Source organism: Lynx canadensis, chromosome D1 (genome assembly GCF_007474595.2).
Source record: "Lynx canadensis isolate LIC74 chromosome D1, mLynCan4.pri.v2, whole genome shotgun sequence".
Classification (NCBI taxonomy): domain Eukaryota; kingdom Metazoa; phylum Chordata; class Mammalia; order Carnivora; family Felidae; genus Lynx; species Lynx canadensis.
In genome coordinates, this window is record NC_044312.2 from 107,317,622 (window position 1) to 107,334,615 (window position 16,994).

Sequence of the window (16,994 nt, forward strand, 5' to 3'; positions counted from 1 at the left end):
CCTCACCCGACTGTGCTGGCACTCTGACCTTGGACTTCCAGCCTCCAGAGCTATGAGGAACAAATTTCTGTTGTTTACAGCCGCTCAGTATACGGCATTTTGCGACAGCAGCCCAGACAGACTGATGGCGGGGAACATGGCTGAGCCTCTAAAAATGGCAGCTATTTCCATTCCAACTTTACCGGGAACCTGAGAAGCTCAGACACGTTTATAAACAAAAGTGCTTGTTTTAAACCTGTGTAAACGGAGGGCTAGCCATTAAATGAGTCAACGTCTTAATGAATAAGGAACAAAAATAAGATAATGGAATCCAAGAGTCCCGACTCTAATTTCTCCAAGCTGCCATCTAGGCAACACCTCCTGATAATCGCACGTGACCCGGCATCAGGTTTTGCCATAATCACAAAGAAGATGAAAACAAACAGCCAAGCCATGCATCATGTTACCATCCTTTGGCAACTTAATTTTACTTGATAAGTATTAGCTAACCAACGTTTAGTCTTTTATTTTAGTACTGCTATCTCTTGTAAGCCAGTAATTACAACACGTCTCTTAGAAAGACATCAATATTACCACCACCATTTCAGATGGAAAAATTAAGGTAAACTCTGATGGTCACAGTACGGCAGATGTAAAAACTAAAGTAGACTCTAACTACCATTCTTTCTAAGAAAACATACTATTCCTCTTAAGCATTCTCTGGACTCGTAACTGATATTTTCTGGTCACTGGTTCATTCCAAAGCTCAAATCACATGTCTAGAATAACATGACTTGTGACACACCTTTCAATTTCCCATCAAAGTCGGGGCTTGTGGCCACCTGGAGCCCTGGATGCGGCAGGAGAAAGCAAGTGACGTTGGAGAAGCATGAATGAATGTGATTTCGGACATTCTGAATTTCTTCATGCTGATGTTCTTTTACCTGCCAATGAAGACCAACAATTTACAAAAGACCAGTTGTGTTTCTGCACTGGGAACCAATGGTACAGGACAAAGGAGAGAAGATATCCCAACTCTGATGCATCAGAGCAGCCTATGTTTTGTCCAGTGAGGAAACTCAGGACGCTAGAAGCAATAAATGCATACATTTGATTAACCATGGCCTGGCTCCTTTAGCCACTCAAGAACACGTACTGAAGACTTTCTTTTACAAAAAAGAGGATTGCACAATACTGGAGAAGAACAATGGGAGGTTTGCTTGTGAGCAGAAGGAGGATGTAACTAGCTAGTAGCGATTGACAGAGGACTCCTGTATTTTAATTTTGGAGAACAGGCTAAGCCGGTTTATGTCCACCCCAAAACAAGCAAGAACTGTGAACAAGAACAACAGAACAAAAGTTCTGAATATGACATTCTAAAGGCACATGGAGAACCTGGTGTAAAACATGAAATGGAAATTACAGTCAAAGCTCGGGCCTTTGCCAGGAGAGTCCTTCTCTGCAGTCTCTATGCATTACATACCCAGGCTCTGTGCTCTTACACAAGCACTATTAGTGTGCCGATATCTGTAAGTATTTAACACTTAAATTTTCTATAATCTGCTTTAAATACAATAGCTAAAGGCAAATGAGAACGTTATCAAGACATGTAGGTAACTCCTCAGAAGATTGCATTTCTATTTACCTGCAGGCGCTTATCCAAAAAGGACATTCCTCCCTGTAGTCCGTAGCTGTATTCATAGGGGAAACTCCAGTCTCGAACCAAAAACATCAGTGTCTATTTAGGAAAAGAGCAGAGCATGTCACAAGGCTGCATAAATGCATTTTCAAAATAACAACTGAAATACTTCTTTGCATAATGCCAGCTTCTTCAAAGGGAGCAACAAAATGTGAAGGATGTATTTCTTCCATAAAGTCTTAGGAACATTATAAACACTCAAGGACACATATAAGCCAAATGTGTGGTCACCAGGGGCGCCTGGGTGGCTCAGGCGGTTGGGCATCCGACTCTTGACTTCAGCTCAGGTCATGATCTCATGGTTCGTGAAACGGAGCCCCATGTCAGCTCTGTGCTGACAGTGTGAAGCCTGCTTGGGATTCTCTCTCTCTTTCTCAAAATAAATAAGCATTTTAAAAAACATATTAAAAAAAACAAAACAGGGACTCCTGGGTGGCTCAGTCGGTTGAGTGTCTGACTTCAGCTCAGGTCATGATCTCGCGGTTCGTGGGATCAAGCCCCATGTCGGGCTCTGTGCTGACAGCTCAGGGCCTGGAGCCCGCTTCGGATTCTGTGTCTCCCTCTCTCTGTTCTTCCCCTGCTCACAGTCTGTCTCTCTCTCAAAAATGAACAAAAATTAAAAAAAAACTTTTTTAAACAAAACAAAACAAATGTGAGGTCACTATAACCTATCTGCTGTTTTTGTTCCCATGGGTTCATAAGAGCAGAAGGAAGAAATTGACGAGAAGACGTCAAATCTGGGGCTGTGCTATAAAGACAAGTATAAAGAACGGAGTAAAGGACAAGAAAACAACATGGTAGCAGCATATCATAAAATCAGATCTACTTTAAATGTTAGAAAGGAAAACTAAACATCAAAAAAAAATTTTTTTTTTTTTTTTTTTAACACAAAAGGAGCGCCTGGGTGGCTCAATTGGTTAAGCGTCAGACTTCGGTTCAAGTCGTGATCTCATGGTTCGTGGGTTCAAGCCCCTCATCGGGCTCTGTGCTGACAGCTCAGAGCCTGGATCCTGCTTCGGATTCTGTCTCTTCCTCTCTGTCTGTCCCTCCCCCGCTTACAGTCTGCCTCTCTCTCTCTCAAAAATAAACAAACACTAAAAAAAATTTTTTTTAAAAGAAAGGAAAACTAAATTAAGTAATACTTAAAGCTCCTCTAATCTCACTGAGGCTACTATGCATTCTCACCCTCATGAAACAATTAACTAAAGCAGGGGCCAGAAAACTTTCGTAAAGGACCTAAGAGGAAGTATTTTAGAAGTATTTAAGTATTTAAGAAGAAGAGGCTGTGGACAAATAAGTGTAGCTGTGTTCCAATAAAACTTTATGTAAAACTTAAATGCCAGTGTCCACAGCTAATTTACATGTCATGAAATATTATTCCTCTTTTGACTACAATCATTGAAGAATATAAAAACCACTCCTAACTCACAGGTCTTATAAAAACAGGCCGCTAGGGGCGCCTGGGTGGCGCAGTCGGTTAAGCGTCCGACTTCAGCCAGGTCACGATCTCGCGGTCCGGGAGTTCGAGCCCCGCGTCGGGCTCTGGGCTGGTGGCTCGGAGCCTGGAGCCTGTTTCCGATTCTGTGTCTCCCTCTCTCTCTGCCCCTCCCCCGTTCATGCTGTCTCTCTCTGTCCCCAAAAAAATAAATAAAAAAACGTTGGAAAAAAAAAAAAAAAATTAAAAAAAAAAAAAAACAGGCCGCTAGACTGATCTGGCCTGTGTCCTGCAGCTGGCTGATCTCCGAACTGAAACAAAGACATGAATTACATTATAGTTAACACTCTACCTGGAAGGGTTTTTGGAAAATTTCATCCATTGCCAGACGACCATATTCTGTGAAGAGCTTTGAAAAAGAAAAGTTAATGGCTTGTTAGGCCAAATTATTTAAAGTATTTCTATGGGTATTCTTTAGCAAAGAACTCATTTAACAGACTCAATACTACTCATATGAGACCACAGTTCTACGGCTTCAAAAACTCAGAGAGCCATGAACCTTACAATAACCTGTTATTCCTATCTCACATCCCATATCCCAATTCATTAACAAACCCAGAAGCCAACCACTCCAGCTTCTATGTGGCTTGGAATATTACACAGCTTCCTAACTGGCCTCCCTGCCTTACCCTTGCTCCGCCCCCCAGACTATTCTCAATACAGCAGCCTGGGTGGCTGTGCTTTGAGAAGTTAGTTAGATCACATGATGCCTCTGCTTAAAACCCTCCAACCTAATCGTATAAAAGGCAGCCCCTTACGGTGAGATCTGGCTACACTGGCCCTCCTTGCTCTTCCTCCAGCACGCTGGGCACAGTGCTTGCCTCAGGGACTTTGTTCTGACTCCTTCTGCCTACAATGTTCTCCCCCCAAATAACTGCACAATCAGTTCCCTCACTTTTTAGTCCAAATGGCTCCTTCTCAAAGAAGACTTCCGGACCACCTACCTGAGAGGATTACAAGTCTCCCCACAATTCTTCCTACCCCGTGTCTTTCAAATATTTTTCCTTAACCCATCTCACTAGGCTACACACCACACCTTTACTTACTCTGATAGTGCCTGCCTTCACTACTAGCAGATACACTCCAGGAGGGCAGGAATGTTTGCCTGTTCTGTGCACTGTCTCTCAGGCAGCGGGAGGAATATGGGGCCAGGAGCATATATGGCATGCAAATAACCAAATGAGCAAATTCTCTACGGTCAGGGTTTACACGTCCGTTTATGTCTATGTCCTTATGAAGCCTCGCACTAAAAGTACAGCAAAACGGGGGCACCTGAGTGGCTCAGTCGGTTAAGCCTCCAACTCTTGACTTCAGCTCTGGTCATGATCTCACGGTTTGTGAGATCGAGCCCCGCGTCAGGCTCTGCGCTAACAGCACGGAGCCTGCTTGGGATTCTCTCTCTCTCTCTCTCTCTCTCTCTGCCCCTCCCCTGCTCACATTCTCTCTCTCTCTCAAAATAAATAGATAAACTTGAAAAAAACAGTATAGCAAAATGAAGTTTAGAAGTTATAAATTCACAGGACAAAGAAGATGAGAACTGATATGGCAGCAAAGAGTTATCAAAAATACTCTGGAAGGAAAACAGACAAATGAAAACTGTCTCAAGTGTTGGCTTTCTCTGCCTTAAGTTGTCTGTGACAGGCAGGGGCCAACAAGAAAAAAGCAGATTCTCTCAGCAGAATCCCTGAAAGGCTCAGAAATGAGAAGCACCAGTCACCATGTAGGAGGGGGGTGAGGGAACAGGACTAACAACTAAAGAAACAGTTGAAAGTCTTTGGAGAGAGCACCTTTTGGAGCACCTAACCTCGCAGATCCCGCTTCCTCCTCACGCTCCAAACCCTCTATCTGCCCACAGAAGATGGGACGTGTACTATCTGGAGGGGATAAACTAGAAAGAATTTAGACTTTGATACCGAACTCAGCCAAGAGGAGTAAGTCCCCTACTTTACCGGAAACGGGCACTTCAGTCAAGGTCGACATACTGAACAGTGAAGTCTCCTTAGCCTGTCGCCCTGCTGGAGCCACAGTAAGCTTCTACCCACTCGGGCAGGGGTTTAAAGAACTCTTCTCTGGGGACACTCATAGCCCAAGAAGAACAGTCTGCAAATACAGACATTTCGGGGTTGCAATAAAATATCCAAGTAATCTTGCTCAGTCACCTCACTGTCCAAACCAGTGCACAAGGCTCGCCCTCTCGCCAAAGGTCCCAGTCAGATTTTTAATAACTCATCTTAAATACACATGGCCAAGGACACCAGACCTCTGAGACAAGCTTCCAGAAGAAAGACAAAAACTCATGTCCTTCATTCTAGAACATCATCTTACATTATCCCTTTTATAATTTCTTTCCCTCCATTTTCTCTTTTACTAAAACACCTATCATTAATAACAGGTGCGACCTCTCTTGAACTGATGCTCAATGTTTCCTTTTTTTGCTGTGCCCTCCTGTTCTCCTTCTTCTCCACCTCTCCCTCTCCTCTCTTCTTCCCTCTTTTCCCTCCTCTCTCCTCCCCACCCCCCTGCCCTTCTCTCTCTGCTTCACTCCCTCCCTCTGGTCTAATTTCTACTCTGTTCTTTCATTCAACCTACCAGCAAGAGTTTCTCCAATTTGGCGTCTAACTCCTTCTCTACAAAAGTTTCCGTTTTTGCTGCCACAGCTTTCATTTCCAGGAGCTTTTGTTTTCTGAATGTTGCTTCTTAACAGCATCCAGTTTTTTCTTGGTTGCAAGAGCTGCAACATCTTATGTTTCTGAGGATGCGGGTTTACAAAGAATGAAGAAAAAGCCCACACTAAGGTACATTACCATGAAAATTCATGCCAACAATAAGAAGATCTTAAAAGCTTCAGAGAGAAAAAGGTCACATACAAAGGATCAGGAATCAGATGGTGTGGGACTTCAGCAGCAACACTGGAAGCTGGAAGGCAATGAAGCAATGCCCTCAATTCTAAAAGAAAATTATTTCTATCCTATCATTAATTCTAGGATAAAATTAAAATATTTTCAGACTTACAAGAACTCAAAAAAGTGACCTGCTATACATCCATTCTAACCTTTCTCAGAAAAGCTAGTGGAGAATGTCTAGAATTAAGGAGAGAATAAACAACAACAACAACAAAGGAGAGAATAAACAAATAAAAGGTTAAATAGGATTCAACTGCAAAAGGAATTGAAAAAAACATCCCAGGCCCTGATTTCAAGCTATATTACTGTTTTGTAATAAACATTGTATGGTATTGGTATAAAACCAGACATGCAGATCAATGGAACAGAACAGCTCTCTGTTCTCCTAGAAATAAAACCACATATAGATGATTAACTTTATGACAAAGCACCCAAGAATATACAATGAGGAAAAGACAGTCTCTTCAACAACTGGTGGTGAAAAAACCGGACAGCCACATGCAAAAGAATGAAAGTGGACCACTATCTAACACCAGACACAAAAATTAACTCCAAATGGATCAAAGACTTAAAACTTGAAACCCTAACACTCTGTGAAGAAAACACAGGTGGTAAGCTCCTTGACATCAGTCTCGACAATTTTTTGGATTTGGCAACAAAAGCAAAGGCAGCAAAAGCCAAAATAAACAAGCGGGACCACACCAAACTAAAAAGCTGCACAGGAATTAGAAAAATACTAACAACATGAAAAAGCAACCTACTAAATGAGAGAAAATAATTTAAAATCATATATCAGATGAAGGGTTAATAGCCAAAGTATATAAAGAATTCAGGGCACCCAGGTGGCTCAGTCAGTGTCTGACTCTCAATTTAGGCTCAGGTCACGATCTCATGGTTCACGGGTTTTTTAACAGCTTGGGATTCTCTCTCCCCTTCCCTCCCCTCCCTCTCTGCCCCTCCCTCCCACACACTCATTCTCTCAAAATACATAAAAATAAACATTTAAGGGGTGCCTGGGTGGCTCAGTCAGTTATGCATCCAACTTTGACTCAGGTCATGATCTCACGGTTTGGGAGTTCAAGCCCCACATTGGGCTCTCTGCTGTCAGCACAGAGCCCACCTCAGAGCCTCTGTCTCCCTCTCTCTCTGTCCTTCCCCCACCAGCGTACAGGCATACACTCTCAAAAATAAATAAACATTAAATTTTTTAAAAAAGAAATAAGCATTTCTTAAAAATTAAAAAATTAAATAAATTAAAAAAATTTTTAAACAAAAAAGAATTTATATAACTCAACAGCCAAAATAACAAAAAAAGAAAACACAAACAACACATGCCCACAAAAACCATAATCCAATTAGAAAATGGGCAGAGAATCTATACAGACATTTTCCCAAAGACGATATACTGATAGCCAATGGGTACATGAATTATTCATGTTCACCATCAATAATCACCAGGGAAATGAAAATAAAAACCATGATATATTACCTCATCAGTGTGATGAATGAATGTTTATCAAAAAAGAAAAGAAATAATAAGTGTTGGCAAGAACATGGCAAAAAGGGCACCCTTGTCCACTGTTGGTAAGAATTTAATTGGTGCATCTATTATGAAAAACAGTATGGAGGCTCCTCTAAAAATTAAAAATGAAACTACTATATGATCTAGCAATTCCACTTCTGGGTAATTATCTGAAGAAAGCGAAAACAGTAATTCAAAAAAACATATGCACCCTCACGGTCAATGCAGCTTTAGTTACAACAGCCAAGATACGGAAGCAACCTAAGTATCCATCCATGTTTGAATGGATACAAAAAATGTGGTGCTAAAATTCAGTGGAATATTATTCGCCATAAAAAACAAGGCAATCCTAGGGGCGCCTGGGTGGCGCAGTCGGTTAAGCGTCCGACTTCAGCCAGGTCACGATCTCGCGGTCCGTGAGTTCGAGCCCCGCGCCGGGCTCTGGGCTGATGGCTCAGAGCCTGGAGCCTGTTTCCGATTCTGTGTCTCCCTCTCTCTCTGCCCCTCCCCCGTTCATGCTCTGTCTCTCTCTGTCCCAAAAATAAATAAACGTTGAAAAAAAAAAATTAAAAAAAAAAAACAAAAAAAAAACAAGGCAATCTTGCTATCTCCAACAATATGGATGGGCCTTATAGGCACTGTACTGTTTCACTAAGACAAAGACAAACACTATGTGATCTCACTTGTATGTGGAATCTGAACAAATTTAAAAACAAGCGTATGGATACAAAGGTGGAGCGAGGGTAGGGGAAAGAAAGTGAAGGGGGTTAAAAAGTATAAACATCCAGGGGCGCCTGGCTGGCTCAGTTGGTAGAACATGCGACTCTTGATCTCAGGGTTATGAGATTGAGCCCCATGTTGGGAATAGAGATTACTTAAAAATAAAATCTTAAAAAAAAAAAAAGTATGAACTTCCAGCTATAAAATACATAAGTCATAGGGAAGCAATGTACAACATGGTGGCTATAGTTAATAATATGGCATTGTATATTTCAAAATTGCAAAGACATATCATAAATGTTTTCATCATGAGGGAAAACATAATAAAATGTAAAATTAAAAAAAGAAGAAAGAAAGAAAGAAAGAAAGAAAGAAAGAAAGAAAGAAAGAAAGAAATTAATTGACAGTGGGACAGCTGTGCACCAGGCCTAAAGGAGGCAGTCCAGGGGAGAGGAGGAGAACACTGTGACCAGGCATGAGGCCTCCCCAAGGGGAAAAAAGAAAAAAAAAACAAAACACAAAACACAAAACCAGAGCCTAAGTGTGTAGATCATACTGAAGGTTTTAGGAGTCTATCCCTTGAGATACATTAGTGATAAGCACACAGAACACTAAACTAATGACGACCACAACAAAAAAAGCAACAGGTAATTCATTACAAGAAATGCAACCATAATTCACAAGAAACGTCAGTGATGAAAAACATAGAAAAATACCCATACAATAAGGCAAATACAAATACCTTTTTAGCTACAACTTGTGACCTACCTATTGGAAGGACGAGGGGAAGGAAGCCAATGGGTGAGGGTGGGAGAGTGGTAAAGATGCTAAATCCTAATTCTGCACAAGAAGCTATGACTATTTCAATTGTAATAATCCAGAAGGAACAGTATAAGCATGTTCTTTAAACATTCAGAAGCAAATAGCAGAAGACACAGCCCAAAGCACAAGTGGTTGCCTCTGGAGAACGAACTAGGAGGTCAAAAGAATGTTCTTTTTTATTATGAACACTGCAATTCTACTGACTTTTCCACTATGTGTGTATAGTATATATACATATGTGTATGTATATACATTATTTTGTGCATATACATTATATATATATTACTTTGTCAAAACAATAAAATGATACTTAAAAAAAGAAAGCACCTAAAACATATAAAATACTACATATAAACAAGACAAAAACACACATACAAAACTGTACAAAACCCATGATCTCTCCTACCTAATTCTGAAATCCAACAAGTTCTGAAAACCCAAGTTAGGTGGCAAACTCATTTGGAGGAAAACCTGCCTTGAACTGATGTGAGGCTTTTTCTAAGCTTTATTTGTCCCATTTCATCTCTCAGACATACCTTTCACTGCAGAAATAGTAAAATGTTTTATTAGGAGGTATTACCTGAATGTCTATTACTGTCCTCAACCTCATGCTTATATGCATCATATTTCTCTATCTAAAATCCAAAAAATTTAGGAGTGCCTGGGTGGCTCAGTCGGTTGAGCATCCGACTTTAGCTTGGGTCATGATCTCGCGGTTCATGGGTTCAAGCCCCATATCGGGCTCTGTGCTGACAGCTCGGAGCCTAGAGCCTGCTCCAGATTCTGTGTCTCCCCTGCCCCTCCCCCGCTCTCTGCCCCTACCCTTCTCCCACTCTGTCTCTCAAAAATGAATGTTAAAAAATATATATTTAAAGTCCAAAAAATTTCAAATTCCAAAACACACATAGTCTCAAAGAGTTTGCATAAGGCATGTAGTCACGTTACCTATTTTCTATAGGGATATATATGTGCTTACAAAGAAAAAGAACAGAAAGGATACATTCAAACCTGATCTGTGTGGTGAAGGAGGAGTTCAATCTATCCAAGGTGTCCAATTTTTTGCAAGAACATCATCATTTTTTTAGAACATCATTTCTAATGTCATAAGGAATACACTTCACTTTTAAGAATAAAGAAACTACTACAGTGACAGATAATGTATTACTAATTTATAGAGCTAAATTCAGCCTCTATGAAGACGGCACAGAGTGAAGAAAGCATCTCCACCAGGAAACGTTACTGGAAACGGGGTCCTCACAGAGGTGATCACGTTAAGACGAGGTCATTAGCGTGGGCCCTAAGCCAGTACGACTGGGGTCCTTATGAGAAAAAGTAATACAGACACGGGGAAGAATGCAAGGTGAAGACAAAGAGACACACGGAGGGAAGACAGGGGCAGAGACCGAAAGTCTACAAAGCCAAGGAATGCCGAGGACGGCCAGAAGCGAGGAAGAGGCAGGAACGGACTCTTCCCCACAGGCTCAGAGAGGGGATGGCCCTGTGGACAGCTGGACTTCTACTTCCAGACTCCAGAACCGTGACCCAATAATTTTGTGTTGTGTGAGCCCCCTCGTTTGCAGTCCTTGGCTACAGCAGCCCTCACCCGTCACCCACCCCTACTCATTTATGACCTCTCGCTGACCGGATGACACAATCCACACACGATGACGTCTGCCTCAAGCATTACTGTGTCTACAGCACCGGGTGCACCGCCTCACACGAGGTAGACATTCAGAAACGTGTGCGGAAGGCAGGAGTCTAGAGAGGAATCCGTTTCAGGGGAAAAGGTGTCGAACTCAAGTTTTGACAGACGCGTTTAAGAACAACAGCTCTCAACCACTGAGTCGTGGCCCCGGTGCAGAAACACCAGTCACCAGGTACAGGCCAAGGTTGAGGAAGGATGTTCTTTGCTTTTTACAGGACTATAAATTAGAACTAACTCCAGGTAATCCCCATAATAAATGACACCCTCATTCCTCTGTATGCTGATGTGTTTTCTTGAATGTCAACGGGACAGGTGGAATCAGAAAGTCATGCTAAGAACTGCATTCCACGCTGGAGTCGCCACGGAACAGTATTTTACAGGACGAACATAGAAGGACCGCTGCGTGGAGAATAGAAGACCGCGAGTAATTAACCGTAGGTAGTGACAGTAATGATAAATAATGGCTTGCAGTTATTAAGCACATACTCTTTTCCAGGCACACAAAGCTACGCATTTTACAAACACGGACTTATTAAGCCTCACCTGGATTACTACAACAGCTTCACAACCGGCCTCACTGAATGCACGCCTGTCCCTAAAAATCTATCCCAAATGCAGCAGCCAGAGTGACCCTCTGCTCACATAACATCACTACTCTGCTCAACACACGGCTCCCACCTCCCCCAGAGGAAGAGCCCGAGCCCTTGCAAAAGCCGAGCATCAGCAGGACCTAAATGCCTCGCTGACGTCATCGCTAAGCCTCCTCCTGTCACACTTCCCAGTCCCAGCCACTGGCCTCCTTGCTGCTCTTCAATCCTGCCAAGCACCCTCCACCCCAGGTCGTCTTGCTGCCCTGTCTCCTACACCACTACTCCCCACCCCCCGCCAGATATAGCTGCAGAACTTACTCGCCCACTTTCTTGGGTTCCGTGCTCAACTCAGTAAGGCCTTGCCTGATCACCCAGCAGTAACAGGACCGGACCGCTGTGAGCCAAAAACTTTCCCCCACCATTCAATCTATTGCTGTAACTACTCAGCTGTAAAATTTTTCTTAGTCTCAAAACTTTTAAATGATACATTATGACATTAAGACTTTTATGATGAATATATACCTGTAGCTGCTGAAGATCATCTTCCTGAATGTTCTGGGACAGATTATAAATCTAGAAAACAAAAATCCAGATTGATACCACTCTAGCTTACTTGAAAGGAACCCCAAATAAGCAAAAGCACTGAAGAGAAGCTTTGTACAACTAAAGGTTTGCACAGAAGTACCCAAGGTCTGTCCAAACAGTAATATTATCTCTCTTTTGGGAAACGACGCATATAAGGTTGGAATCACATAATTCTTCCTTTACTGCTTAAAATACAGTTTTCCTAAGTTCTTACCAAATCTCCAGTTCCTGTGTGATGTAATTAATGTGATTCAATTCCCACTTTCCAGACTTTTTTTGGCGTATTTTATATATACTTATGACCAAAGTGGAAAAACAGTTTAAGCTCCTTTTTGAGCTTCTAAGAGCTTAACGTCTATCTGTAGTCTAAAAAGAACATTTACATGTCACCTAGGGATTCTGATAACAGAACAATAACTGAAAATAGATATACTCCATTTATCTTATTTCCTCTGCAAACCTTTATCTTAAGCAAGTGGTGTTACCTGCACAGAACTGGTCATGGTGCTTAGAGCGAAGATGGTGGCACAGTCTTTCACGGTGGACTGGCTGTCAAATGCCCCCTGGGTATCCATCAGAACAACTGCAACCTAAGAGAAAGGAAAAGACCAGCAAAGTAAGAGTGAGAAAGGGAAAAATGTAAAAAAGAAATTGAAAAGTCCAGGTGACATGTAAATGAGGCTTTGGCACCTGTTCGTAAATTCCACAGAAAAGTAGTTATTTAGGGGCTTTGTCTTGATCAGAGAATCTTCCTGGAGAAGATCATCTGCTCTGACTTGATGAGATGGTATGAAACAGAGGCCTACAGAGCAATACATATGGAAGGGGAAAATGCCCACCAATTAAGAGTCAAATGTTGGGGCGCCTGGGTGGCTCAGTCGGTTAAGTATCTGACTTTGGCTCAATCTCCTGGTTCATGAGTTCAAGTCGGGCTCTGTGCTGACAGGCCAGAGCCTGGAACCTGCATCAGATTCTGTGTCTCCCTCTCTCTCTGACCCTCCCCAACTCACGCTCTCTCTCAAAAATGAATAAACATTAATTTAAAAAAAAAGTCCAGGGGCGCCTGGGTGGCGCAGTCGGTTAAGCGTCCGACTTCAGCCAGGTCACGATCTCGCGGTCCTTGAGTTCGAGCCCCGCGTCGGGCTCTGGGCTGATGGCTCAGAGCCTGGAGCCTGTTTCCGATTCTGTGTCTCCCTCTCTCTCTGCCCCTCCCCCGTTCATGCTGTGTCTCTCTCTGTCCCAAAAATAAATAAACGTTGAAAAAAAAAATTAAAAAAAATAAAAAATAAAAATAAATAAAAAAAAAAATAAAAAAAAAGTCCAATGTTGAGACCGATTAGCTCACCTACCTAGTCAATCATTCAGGCATTTTTGTTCACAAAAATGATTATTACTTTATGTAATTCATAGATCAGGTCCTAGTAATCACATATTATGTTTTTGAGTTTATTTTCAGATACCCAACCCACTACTGTGGTAGAAGAGATATGATATAAATCCACGCAAAAGAAAGTATTATGCATCGGGGCACCTGAGTGGCTCAGTCAGTTGAGCATCTGACTTCAGCTCAGGTCATGATCTCACAGCTCGTGAGTTCGAGCCCCGCGTTGGGCTCTGTACTGACAGCTCAGAGCCTAGAGTCTGCTTCGGATTCTGTGTCTCCCTCTCTCTCTTCCCCCAACCCACTCGCATTCTGTCTCTGTCTCTCTCAAAAATAAATAAACGTTAAAAAAAATTTTTTTAAAGGAAGTATTATGCATAAAAATAAATCAAAGCAAATAAAGTTTCTAGCCTCAATACACTGAAACCTAGTGACAGACATGAAAGCTTTATCCTTTCCACACATCCATTTTCTGAAGAGCATACTGTCAAACTGAGTAATCAACACCAATTATAGCTGAAACAAATGAATATCCACACACAAAAGGATCCCTACCTCACATCACCTACAAAAATTAACTCAAAATGGATCAAAAACCTAAATATAGGAACTAAAACCACAAAACCCTTAGGAAACAGAGGTGTTTCCAAGATCTTCATGATCTTGGGTTTAGTAAAGGTTGCTTGAACATAAAGCACAAGCAAACAAAAAAAAAGTACACAAATTAGATTTCATTAAAACTAAAACTTTTGCACGTCAAGAGACACTATTAAGAAAATTAAAAGACAACCTATCGAATAAAAGAAAATAACTGCAAATTATCTATGTTGACAAGGGTCTAGTATTCAAAGTATATAAAGAACAATTCAACAATAAAGACAAATGATCCAACTAAAAAATGAATTTGATTTGAATAGTTATTTCTCCCAAGAAAATATGCAAGTGGCTAGTAAGTACATAAAAATATTCTCAACATCATTAGTCATTATGGAAACACAAATGTAAATCAAAGCCACAATGAACCAAAATAAAAAGCTTTTGAACAAATGAAATTTAAAATTTTTAAATTGAAAAAAAAAAAAAAAAAAAAAAGCTACTGCACAACAAAGGAAACAACCAAAAAAACAAAAAGGCATTACTGAATAGAAGATAGGAGAAAATATCTACAAATGATATATCCAATAAAGGATTAATATCTAAAATATATATATAGAACTTATATACCTCAACACTAAAAAGCAAACAATCTGATTAAAAAGTAGGTAGAGTGGCATAAAAACAGACACACAGACCAATGGAATAGAATAGAAACCCCAGAACTAGACCCACAAACGTATGGCCAACTCATCTTTGACAAAGCAGGAAAGAACATCCAATGGAAAAAAGACAGTCTCTTTAACAAATGGTGCTGGGAGAACTGGACAGCAACATGCAGAAGGTTGAAACTAGACCACTTTCTCACACCATTCACAAAAATAAACTCAAAATGGATAAAGGACCTGAATGTGAGACAGGAAACCATCAAAACCTTAGAGGAGAAAGCAGGAAAAGACCTCTCTGACCTCAGCCGTAGCAATCTCTTACTCGACACATCCCCAAAGACAAGGGAATTAAAAGCAAAAGTGAATTACTGGGACCTTATGAAGATAAAAAGCTTCTGCACAGCAAAGGAAACAACCAACAAAACTAAAAGGCAACCAACGGACTGGGAAAAGATATTTGCAAATGACATATCGGACAAAGGGCTAGTATCCAAAATCTATAAAGAGCTCACCAAACTCCACACCCGAAAAACAAATAACCCAGTGAAGAAATGGGCAGAAAACATGAATAGACACTTCTCTAAAGAAGACATCCAGATGGCCAACAGGCACATGAAAAGATGTTCAACGTCGCTCCTCATCAGGGAAATACAAATCAAAACCACACTCAGGTATCACCTCACGCCAGTCAGAGTGGCCAAAATGAACAAATCAGGAGACTATAGATGCTGGAGAGGATGTGGAGAAACGGGAACCCTCTTGCACTGTTGGTGGGAATGCAAATTGGTGCAGCCGCTCTGGAAAGCAGTGTGGAGGTTCCTCAGAAAATTAAAAATAGACCTACCCTATGACCCAGCAATAGCACTGCTGGGAATTTATCCAAGGGATACAGAAGTACTGATGCATAGGGGCACTTGTACCCCAATGTTTATAGCAGCACTCTCAACAATAGCCAAATTATGGAAAGAGCCTAAATGTCCATCAACTGATGAATGGATAAAGAAAATGTGGTTTATATACACAATGGAATACTACGTGGCAATGAGAAAAAATGAAATATGGCCTTTTGTAGCAACATGGATGGAACTGGAGAGTGTGATGCTAAGTGAAATAAGCCATACAGAGCAAGACAGATACCGTATGTTTTCACTCTTATGTGGATCCTGAGAAACTTAACAGAAACCCATGGGGGAGGGGAAGGGAAAAAAAAAAAAAAAAAAAAAAGAGGTTAGAGTGGGAGAGAGCCAAAGCATAAGAGACTCTTAAAAACTGACAACAGGGGCGCCTGGGTGGCGCAGTCGGTTAAGCGTCCGACTTCAGCCAGGTCACGATCTCGCGGTCCGTGAGTTCGAGCCCCGCGTCAGGCTCTGGGCTGATGGCTCAGAGCCTGGAGCCTGCTTCCCATTCTGTGTCTCCCTCTCTCTCTCTGCCCCTCCCCCGTTCATGCTCTGTCTCTCTCTGTCCCAAAAATAAATAAATGTTGAAAAAAAAAATTAAAAAAAAAAACAAAAAAAAAACTGAGAACAGGGGCGCCTGGGTGGCGCAGTCGGTTAAGCGTCCGACTTCAGCCAGGTCACGATCTCGCGGTCTGTGAGTTCGAGCCCCGCGTCGGGCTCTGGGCTGATGGCTCAGAGCCTGGAGCCTGTTTCCGATGCTGTGTCTCCCTCTCTCTCTGCCCCTCCCCCGTTCATGCTCTGTCTCTCTCTGTCCCAAAAATAAATAAACGTTGAAAAAAAAAATTAAAAAAAAAAACTGAGAACAAACTGAGGGTTGATGGGGGGTGGGAGGGAGGGGAGGGTGGGTGATGGGTATTGAGGAGGGCACCTTTTGGGATGAGCACTGGGTGTTGTATGGAAACCAATTTGACAATAAATTTCATATATTAAAAAAATAAAAATAAAAATAAATAAAATAAAAAAATAAAATAAATAAAATAAATAAATAAATAAATAAAAAGTAGGTAGAGGAGGGGTGCCTGGGTGGCTCAGTTGGTTAAACGTCTGACTTCAGCTCAGGTCATGATCTCACGGTTCATGAGTTCGAGCCCCGCATTGGGATCTGTGCTGACAGCTCGGAGCCTGGAGCCTGCTTCGGATTATGTCTCCCGCTCTGCCCCTCCCCCTCTGCGCGCGCGCTCTCTCTCTCTCTCTCTCTCAAATAAACATTAAAAAAAAAGTAGGTAGAGGATCTGAATAGACATTTTTCCAAAGAAGACATACAGATGGCCAATAGATACATGAAAAGATTCTCAATATCATTCACTAATAATCAGGGAAATGAAAATCAAAACCACAATGAAGTACCACCCACACCAGTCAGAGTGGCTCAGTG

The 16,994-nt window shown here is 41.6% G+C and overlaps 1 protein-coding gene across 3 annotated transcripts in view; it reads right to left on the bottom strand.

Annotated features, from left to right (window-relative positions):
• ATL3 (atlastin GTPase 3) overlaps positions 1-16,994 on the bottom strand; it is a 52,150-nt gene that overhangs the window by 15,629 nt on the left and 19,527 nt on the right. For 2 of the 3 annotated variants that reach the window (XM_030331045.1, XM_030331046.1), the window contains exons 4-8: positions 12,506-12,610; positions 11,958-12,008; positions 3,466-3,522; positions 1,625-1,717; positions 785-923 (exon numbers count right to left, since the gene is read on the bottom strand). In XM_030331045.1, the coding sequence (XP_030186905.1) occupies positions 785-923; positions 1,625-1,717; positions 3,466-3,522; positions 11,958-12,008; positions 12,506-12,610 (445 nt within the window). Of the gene's footprint in view, positions 1-784; positions 924-1,624; positions 1,718-3,465; positions 3,523-5,762; positions 6,151-11,957; positions 12,009-12,505; positions 12,611-16,994 lie in introns of those variants that run through there. The other variant, XM_030331047.1, reaches the window with a different exon arrangement.